Source organism: Nicotiana attenuata, unplaced genomic scaffold (assembly GCF_001879085.1).
Source record: "Nicotiana attenuata strain UT unplaced genomic scaffold, NIATTr2, whole genome shotgun sequence".
NCBI classification, from domain to species: Eukaryota; Viridiplantae; Streptophyta; class Magnoliopsida; order Solanales; family Solanaceae; genus Nicotiana; species Nicotiana attenuata.
Window position 1 is genome coordinate 295,255 of NW_017671019.1, and position 10,407 is coordinate 305,661.

General features: G+C 34.6%; 1 protein-coding gene across 4 annotated transcripts; it reads right to left on the reverse strand.

The window, feature by feature from the left end:
- Positions 1-373: 373 nt before the first annotated feature.
- On the reverse strand, positions 374-4,878 carry LOC109205292 (trafficking protein particle complex subunit 4-like). 4 transcript variants are annotated; one of them, XM_019367994.1, is made up of 4 exons: positions 4,666-4,850; positions 3,539-3,639; positions 3,236-3,404; positions 374-730 (listed from the first exon to the last, which is right to left on the reverse strand). In XM_019367994.1, the coding sequence occupies exons 1-4, from the start codon at positions 4,772-4,774 to the stop codon at positions 534-536; spliced, it is 576 nt and encodes a 191-aa protein (XP_019223539.1). In that variant the 5' UTR covers positions 4,775-4,850; the 3' UTR covers positions 374-533. The 4 variants fall into 4 exon arrangements, with proteins under 4 accessions (XP_019223539.1, XP_019223541.1, XP_019223543.1 ...); XM_019367996.1 differs by lacking the exon at positions 4,666-4,850 and adding an exon at positions 4,571-4,659; XM_019367998.1 differs by lacking the exon at positions 4,666-4,850 and adding an exon at positions 4,383-4,527.
- Between the last annotated feature and the right edge of the window lie 5,529 nt (positions 4,879-10,407).

Sequence of the window (10,407 nt, forward strand, 5' to 3'; positions counted from 1 at the left end):
ATATATGCTGGACCGGTATACTTGCTGGAACTCCAGTATATTATGCTGGAGTTCTAGTGTACTTATGTTGGAACTCCATCATATTATGCTGGAGTTCCAACATTCTTATCCTGGAACTCCAGTATAATATGCTGGAGTTCAAGTATAATTATGCTGGAACTCCAACATAATATACTGGCGTATTTTCCGGGTTTTGAACAGTGTTTTCGCTCAGATTTATCTTTACATGAAAAGTGGCTAAATTTCGATTACTTTTGAAACTGAGCTATTTTTGGACGACCAGTTATAAATCTGGCTATTTTTGAATTTCTCCCCACTTTGTCATCTCTTCTTGCGCAACAAATCCTATTTGGCAGTTACTGTAGGTAAAGTATATCAAAGACCGTATATAAGATAATCAGCACTGTGATTTACCAAGTATACTTTTTATTCCAGAACAAAAAAGAAACACACATTCCACGTCTAATGGAACCTATCCGTTAAAATTTACAGAATCATAGGCTAACAACATGTGTCATATGAGCTTTAGAAATTCATCTGCCCAATAAGGCAACCCGATCTTTCTGAACTGCCTGAGTTAAATTTATGTCGAAGAGTTCACACCGGATTGGCATTTCCATTTCATAGAAGGGGTTCTTCAAGACATAATCAGTGTATAATTCGTAAACGTACTTTAAGAGATATTCCATATGCAGAGTTCCAGGTTCACTGACCACAAAAACTTTTGTCCCTGCAATTAGAATGCCCAATTCTTTAACTGGTCAGATATTAATTAACCATCGATCAAAAGAAAAAGAAAGAAAACTGAATATCATCAAGTCAAGTTAAATTTTCTATGGAACTCTCAACTCAATGGCATAGGAATTAGTTTGATGCAAGCACAAATACGTTGGAACCAGTCTGTTAAACATCTACCTAAGATGCTGTCCGTGCAGTATCATCCACCATTTCCATTGCACTATCACTTTAATGTGCTTTTTTCAAATCACTATTTACCAATTCTGTTTCCATATACTAAAATGTGTCACTTTATTTTCCAACGTAGCACTATCCAAAATAATTTCTTAATCCAAGAAGAATGTCATCTATTGAAGATTAATTATTAGAGATGTTAAAGATCCACCAAATCTTACATTTTTTTTTGTGTGTGTGTGTGTTTCTTTGATAGGGGATCATTGGAGTCACTGTTAAAAATATAATGCTCTTGGTGGGCTGTTGGTTAAAATTTAAATGGAACTACAGAGTTGCATGGTCGGCGACCTTTTGAGGTGATAGAGGTGAAAATGCATAAGTTATAGTATGTTATAACAAGCTTCATTCCTTACTTCCTTTTGTCACAAGGCACAATCCTTACTTTCCTTCTCTCTTTCTTCCCTTTTGTGACCTCTTTTATATGAAGGAACAATCATAAGACCACTGATTCAAGAGCTCTGTGTGCATACTCTACATAAGTCATTTATTAAACAATGAGGCAGTATGCCTATAATCAATTCTTCCCGAGCCTAAAGTAATAGAAGTATTATCTATTGAGTCATGGAGATTATTTCTTGTGTATTTTCACGTCTTCTTTCGGAGTCCTTACAGAGTAAAAGATGTCTCTCCAGCAATATTTAGAGATGCAGTTGCATAGATTATAGCATTGTTCGAGTGTCTTCATTTCCATCACAGCGTACAAGCTCTCAGCAGATGCTCAAGAGTCAATTTGATTGCAGTAGGACTGCTAAGCATGTGTTGCTTTGCTTTAGAGCTAAAGAAACTTAGCATTACACTAACACAAGAGTACCAAGAAGAACCAAGCCTCCCATAACAAGTTCACAGAAAGGTTTAGGTTCTAGTTGTCCATCTTTGTCTAGTCTCCAACACCATACGTCTAGCTTTTCTGAATATTCAAGTTGGAAGTTTCCTGGTTTCATGATTGAAATTGGAAGAAATATAAATAATACAAACAAAAAATAGGAGGCAATTACTTTTTTGCATTAAGCTTCAGAGGCTGAACCTAGAGTACTTCTTTTACCCTTTTCCAGCTTAGGGCATCTCCAACGCCACTCTAAATCTTGCACCAAATCCAAATTTGGTGCAAGAAATGGTGTTTTATTGCTCCAATGCAACACCATTTTTTGCACTATTATAGAGTATGAATCACTCTATATTTGGTTTAATATTATTTTATTCAACTTTTTTATTTTTGGACTTTTAATTTATCATATATTGTGTATATAATTAACTTTTATATTAAGATCTTTATAATTTTAATTTTATATCCTATTTTTTGATATATTAATTTTTGTATATATTATATTTATATAAAATTATAAGTTAATTTTATTATTATTATAATTGTATAAAAAGAAATATAACCATTATTTAAAAATAAAAAATACAAATGTAAGATATCTAATGTTGCTAAAATTAAAAAGTGAAAACTAAAATTTAAAAAAGAAAATTATAACAATACATAAAAATGATTATATAAGTGGTAGTAGATGAAGATCACCGATTTGAACCATTTTTAACTCGACACAAAAAAATTAAGGATAAAGATGCGCATTTCGCACTTTGTAATGCATTAATCGAGCGTTTATGGGAGAATAGAGGCGAAACTTAAATATTTATGTGGTACTTAAATTAAATTTGACTATGATGTAATATTTATTTAATTATCTTATATCAATGATTTCACTTTTTGTTAATTTATCCTTTAAAATAATTTTGTAATAAATGATTATATAAGTGGTGAATGTGAATTATATATAATGGATATGGAAAAAAGAAAAAAGATAGTATTAGTTTGAAGGAAATAAAAAATGAAAAGTAAATAGAAGATAATAATATAATATAGAAGAGAGAGAAGATTAGGTGTAAAAAATGGTGTAATGGTTGGAGTAAATTTGGTGTTACACCATTTTAGTGTGAAATTTGGTGCAAAAAATAGTGCTAGCGTTGGAGATGGCCTTAGAGGACTTGATTAGTTTTTAACTTTGCAGCCAACAAAAACACTTGAAGCCTTTTCTTTTCTAGTTTCTTTAGTCCCCTGGAAATAAAGCTTTAATTCCTTCAAGCTTAGAGCGTGCACCCTTATGACTACATATTTTCGTCACTAAAAGATAGACACTTCAGCATATAGCGCAGATTTAAAATTTAGAAAAATGCAAAGTGGAAGTTCATCAATATATTAATAATGAAAGGTGATTCTGAAAAGTAAATCAAAATCAAAATGGTGGAAGGTAAGATGTACCAGTTAGAGATTGGAAGCAATTCAGATCGAAAGTATCAGCTTGAAGGAGTTCGATACCGGAGCAACCAGGAATTGGGGATAGCTGCTGAGAGATAGCATGCATCGAATGCCATAGACTTGCCAATCTCAAAGTATCATTTGTGTCCATTCTTCCAGCAGAACCATAGTCCTAGTGATTTTACACATTCATTACAACCACAAATAAGTGCAGACAAGAAGGAACTATATTTGAGTAAATATCCACACAAAAAATATCATAACCACAAATAAGAAAGCTAAAAATTTTGAGAATGTGAAGTTTACCTTGTAGAAAATAAGCCCTCCTGATTTATTGATGATGTAAAGGCTGTATATTGCTGCCATTTTGATTAAATCCTTTCTCTTTGTTGGCCTCACTCTTGCATCTGAGTGGATGTAGTTCATAAACTCAGTAAGTGAAGATTTCAGGCTATGTTTCAGGAGAACAAATCAAACATTGCATTTGATATAATTTCACAAAGGAGCCACAAAGAGGAGAGTTGGTCTCAGTGAATTCAGTTCACAAGCTTAGCAAACGAAGGTTTCAGGCAATCTTACTGAAAAACAATCCAAAACAATATTGCATTTGATACAAATACCCCTTAAAAAGAATACTTAGGCAAAAGACCACATTACGGTAGGCAGTCTTTTGTCACATGAATCTACCAAAAGTAACCCCCTGATAAATGTACTACTCCCTTAGGCAAAACAAGCCAACAAGAGACCATATCTATATAGTTACACGCGTAACCAACAAATATCATATTGGGTCTTTTTCTGGCCCAGGGGCAAAGCTAAGGTATCATGTACGGGTTCGGACGAACCCAATAGCTTTTGTTTAGACCCTATATTTGTATTAGGAAATATGTATAGATATCTAATTGTGAACCCAGTAACGACAACGAGTTATGGCATTGATGGCAATTCTGAACCCATAAACTTTGAAACCTAGCTCCGCCCAATTTGTGCAGCTACGCGAACGACTCATAGCTCAAGGGGCCCCCAGGATTTTAGAGACAGTGGGTTCTAAATTCTTCTTAAGTTAACACTAAATCAATCCCTCAAACCGGATGAAATAACATGTACCAGTTACAAAGAAACTGTATGCCTAACAGGAAACTCTTAATACCTTTTGAATTGGAGCTAATTGGTTATAACCAGAGACAGATCACTGGGAAATCAAAAAGAAAAAGTAACGGCAGTTTAACCCAATAAGTAATTTGCTTCTCGGATCTACTAATGCTATAGGCAAGCAAATTCATGAGGACAAATTAAAGCATCTGTTATACGAGTAGCAAAAACATGACAAATATTTACCTCAAATTGATTTACCGATACATAGAAAACAGTTACTCCTATTAACAAGAACAGTAGGAATCAAAAAATGAAACAGTTGAACAAATGAATTTAACTGGAGTCAGAGGTGAGCGAAAGAACCGTCCTTGTAGTTTGTCGAAACGAGCAACCTAACTTGAGGGGCAAATATGGATACTTTGCATAGTTTATGGGTAAATTTGACATTTTCCTTTGTTAAAAATGTTGACGTGTTGGGGTAAAAAGCTTATCTTTAATGCGGTAGGATTAGATGGAAGGGTTTCTTATGGGTCGGTTCGATTTAGTATGCTAAACCAATATCTGAATCAGTAAGAAATTCATTATTGGTGTCAATTAAAAATCGATTGGCGATCGTTAACGATTAAATTGTCGATTTAACCGACATGGCTGGAAGATTATTTCAATGTGTCGCGTGTTATACTTGATGACCTGAGATGAATTATTGATAATATTCTATTTGATTATCAAACTAAATGTGTCAACATAACATTTTACGTCTACATGTCAGAACGCTTGTATGAAAATAGAGTATTGCTTCACATCATTTTACTCCCATTATTCATAAGCTGGAAGAAGTCAAGAAGCTACAATAATATTGTAGAAAATAAACACTGATAAGGGTCATCTTTATCGTTATTCTGAAAGCAATGAAAGGAAAATAGAAAATATGATTTCTAATTCTAAAGCCTAAAGTAGCTTTATATAACTATGGGTAAAAAAGTAAATATAACAGACCTTATTGGTTATCGGTTTAACTATTAAAAAACTTAAAAAATCGTTAATTGACTCGATAGACCGACAACATAAAATATAAAATCGTTTATAAACCTTTAAATTGATAACCCGATACCAATAAATCAATCATTTTTTTTTTGTTCCGTTTATTGATTAATCAAAATTTGCACGCCCTTAGTAGATCTGCACCTAATTATTATCGGAGAGCAAATTTAAACTATTTTGCAAAGTGTAAGACAAATTTAGATTTATTGCAAAGTTAAGGATCAAACTTGAACCATTTCATAAGTTAAGGGTGAATTTAAACCTTTTCACAATGCTAATTAAGCTTATACTTATTTTATCTCGTAGGTCCGGTTTACAACTCTTTGTACAAGTAAAACCCTAAACCCCGAGTTCTAAGGTGCGCCTCAGCTGAACTTTCTGTGTAATAATAATCACTCTACAGTCTGAAGAGAAAGCAAATAGTCTTCCATAAAAAAAACTTAATTCTGCAGTCAGTTCTCTATTCCTTACCATTCGATTTGCCAGCAAACTATATAGAGATGGCATACTTTCGACAAAGGGATTTCATGTTCTGTGAAATGTGCAGAACAATGCTTACTTTTGATTCCCCCAAGTATGCTCGCTGTCCCTTATGCAAATTCAAGAAACGCGTCAAAGGTTTGCCTTTTCCAACCCTTTAATGTAATAGTTTTTTGGCGAAATACATAAACAGCCCCTTTAAGTTGTCCACCACGATCAATTGAACACCTTAACTTGGCATCTAACCAGATAAACACCTCTGTTTGGTAGAAGTATATTCTCTTAAACCCCTTACGCTGACATGGCAAATTTTGTGTGTTACACTCAGATCTACGTGTGTGAAGATCTTAAAAATTAGATTTATCTTTTTTTTTCCTAAATTAAAATGGATCCCACCTAATTCTTAGATCTCCTCCTTCTCCAATTTTTCCTCCACATCTTCAGCAGTCCTTTGCCCTAAACTTACTCATCTTTTCCCTCCATGACAGAAAAAATATATTAAAGACACAGCTTTCATTACCACCATAATCACTATCCACTATTAGGCAAATTCAAAAATTAAAAAACCCCACTATTATACCACCACATAATCACTAACGTTTCTTCAATCTCACTTCCCAAAATCTGGAAAAAAAAACATCTAAAACCTTCAAATTTCACCACGATTTGGATTTAACAGTGGTTTTTGCTGGTAAAGTATATCAATCAAGTGGGTTGAGACGATTTATGATTTAATTTTGAGAAAGAAGAAAGAAAAAAATAGTGAAGGAATCTTTGACGGGCGGTGCAGAAAGATTAATATGTGACCAAATAGAGGAACCAAACCAATGGAAGAGCAGCAACGAAATTTGGGAAGAGCAGTAATGGAAGCAAAGCGAACAACGACTTTTAATGGAGTAAAGCAGCGGTTGCGCCTGCAATAGAGAGGGGAATGTTTGAGAAGGAGAAATTGAACATCTGAGAGAAATAGTGATTAAAGGTGAGAATTTTTGTTGTATTTTGTGTTGTGTTACAGTGGTGAAAAGGAGCAGCATCCATGGCGTTAAAGGGAGAAGAAGCTGACTTTTCTTTGATGGTTTATGACTTTTTGGTTGTTTTACTGTGGCTTAAGTAATGGTTTTGGTTGGGAGATGGAAAAGTAGGGGCTTTTCTTCCTTTTTTAATTAAAATTATAACTATTTTTTTAATATAAACTATAATTTGTTTAAGAAAAACACGTGTCACTCGGTAATTTGTCTGTGTGACAAGTCATCAGCGAGTGTAACTCACACATGAGATTTGTTGAACTGGGGTGTTCACAAGACACACCTGTGTCAAATAAAAATGTCTATGTGGTCAGATGCCAAGTTAAAGTGTTCAATTGATCGTTGTGGACAACTTAAAGGGGCTGTTTATGTATTTGTCTTTCACTGTATCTTCAACTTCACTTGTCTGTATAATTTCACATGTCGAAAGTGTAAGAAAAATGAGTAAATAATATTGACTAAGAACAAGAAGGAAAGAAGAACAATTTATCAAAAATACTATGTCGTGGCAAGCCACTGCCTTGAAAGCGATTTGGGCCAGACTAGGTGCAAATCTTTAAGGTCGGTCGCTCCCCAAGGTTCCACAGCACCTCCAAACACGTGCACTCATGGCTGGAAGTTTAGAATTTGCACAAAATAGTTGCCCAGAAAGAGGAGAAGATGAAGTTATTTTCTGTAATTGTTACAGAAACTAAAGAATATTGTAGGAAGAAAAGTAATGATTAGCAAGATGGATTCTTGGTTAAGATTGAGTGATTATGATGCCTAATCCCTAACCTATTTATAGGCAATTAAGGAGGTTGCATGTATGACAAGTGTCGAGAGTCTTTTGACACTTGTCCCATTATATTAGTCCACTTGGCTCCAATATTGACAAGTGTATCTTGTTTTCCATGCATGAAGACATATGGTAGATTTGCATAGTCAAATCAAGGCCATTCAACACTTGGCTTTAAGGCTTCATGCAAGAGTCCACTTGGAAATAGATATGACATTTGAAAAATAAATAAAAAATTCATGGCTATTGGTTGTAAATGGAATTTCAAATTGACTTTGCATTATGAATAATTCCAACAATCCCCCACTAATGCAAAGACAAAAATAGAACAATTCTGGGCAAAAGAAGGAACATGTACTTAAGTGTCAATATCTTTCGATTTGAATTGACACGTAGTGAAATGAGGCAACAACTAACATCCACAAAGTGAAGTACTCTTGAACTGAATGGACATTAGCTGAGACCCCCACAATACATACTATATCCTTAACTTTATGCAAATTCTGCGATACTAACAAAGTGCTTTTATGGTCATGCACATACCTTAGGTCTCATGAGTGCTCTAGAAAGACATCCCAAGTCTTTCATAAAAGGCGACCGCACCTTTACACTCACGTAGGTGATTCCATCAAGTCTATCTACACATAGCTACCTTAAGGCTATGGAATCATTAAGAGCAAAATAAGCTCAACCTTATAAAGCACACTACCACACGCCATAGGGATAGGAAATGTAGTGCATATTGAGGTCTCATATGGCTTCGTTTGACCACAAACGGGTATCCACCATACTTCCTCAATCCATGGGCTTTAGCCCCATCCCCCTTGACGTTTCAAGGATAACTCTCCTTGCCAAACCCTTGGTTAAAGGATCCGCCAAATTTCTTTCGGATCTTACATATTCCAAGGAAATAACACCATGTTTCAACAACTATTTTACCGCACCATGCCTAATGTGGATATGTCTTTTTTTTCCATTGTACACACTATTTTTGGCAATTCCAATTGCTACCTATGAGTCACAATGTAGAGAAACCGGTGAAGCTTGTCTTTCCCACAAAGGCACGTCTGCCAATAAGTTTCTCAACCACTCGGCTTCTTGCCCTGCCAACTCAAGAGCAATGAATTCAGACTCCATAGTAGATCGTGCTATACAAGTCTGTTTTGAAGACTTCCATGAAATAGCACCTGCACCCAAAGTTAACACATAGCCACTAGTGGAGTTAACTTCATCATTGTCAGTAACCTAGTTTGCATCACAAAATCCTTCTAAAACAGCAGAAAATTTATTAAAATGCAAACACCAATCCATAGTACCTCTCAAATATCTTAGCAAACGATGAAGAGCATTCAGTGTTCACTACTAGGGTTATGAGTATATCTACTCAATCTACTAACAGCATAAGCAATATCAGGTCGTGTATAATTCATGAGAAACATTACACTACCAATTGTGAGCACGTGATTTTTTTCCTACATAAAAATAACTCCTAAAAAATAGACCAAAAGTAATTTTTATTAATTTTAGGAATTTTTCTTTGTTTATTTGCATTTCATGCATTTTTAACATTTTTAAATCATAGAAAAATCCTAAAAAATTGTCATTTTTACATATTTATCTTTTAGTCTTTAAAATTAGCATTTTTCTTTAGTTTTAAGTTAATTAGTTGTTTTAATGTTAAAAATAAATAAAGAATTTTAATTTCTGCAAAGATAGATTGATTCAGGATTTTAATTAATTAAAAAAAAGAAAGAAAACAAAAGAAAAGGCTGTTTTCGATATTGGGCCACCCCAAAGAGCAAATGTAATGGCCCAAATGTGATTCTTTTACTCAATTCCCACACAACCCAAGCCCATTCCCCTACCCTTATCTGATAAAAGAAAACCTAGGAGCTATATACATAAAAAAAAATGCCTAATATCTAAGAGAGAGCAGAGAGACAATACACTCTGAAGAAAATCAGTAGCGCCGCAATACAGACCCACCAGTTCCTCCATTCACAATCAAGCTCGCCGGAATCCAGCAACAATCTCCAAAAATAGAACCTAACAGACCTTAGTACCATCAGATACAAGGCGCAGCAGAACACAAAAACGACCCCCCTTTCCTGAAACTCGATCATCTTCTTCAACAAAAAGCATTCAATGGCACACAGACCTTGAATATTCAGCCGATTTCCATGGATGGAAGCTAAGCTTTCTTCATTTTCAATAAAGAGAAATCTGGCGAGTTTCGCCGTCCTGTTTCTGTCCGAGCTCAATCGAGTCAAATCCAGCTAGAAATCTGGCGAGTTTCGAGATCTGGTCGTAGTTCCGTTCGAGGTTTCCGGTGAAATTCTGGTTCTACAGTTCGAGGACATCATTTGGTCAGTATTTTCAGGAATTGTTACAACTGTAAAGGTCCTATATTATTTCAGATTTTCACCAGTGCTTAACTCTTTATTTGCTCTTTGGTTGAAATTGCTTCACATGTTCCAATCAGTTATTTTCTTACTACATGTTGTTGCGGTGTGTTTATGTGAGTTTTGTTATTTTAATCTGATTCTTTTATGGTTTAAATTTTTGTGCGCTTGATCTAGATAATTTCCATGTCCATTATAATTGTAAGTTCAGAATGAACGCTAGCTTAATTCTCAGAAAGTGTTAGTGTCTCTGAATTGCTCCAATATTACTAGTAGGCTTTCAAATTTTATAGTAAAAGAATCCCCTATTCTTGTATGTATTCTATAAAGGGTAATGTGGTTGGTTGAATCTTA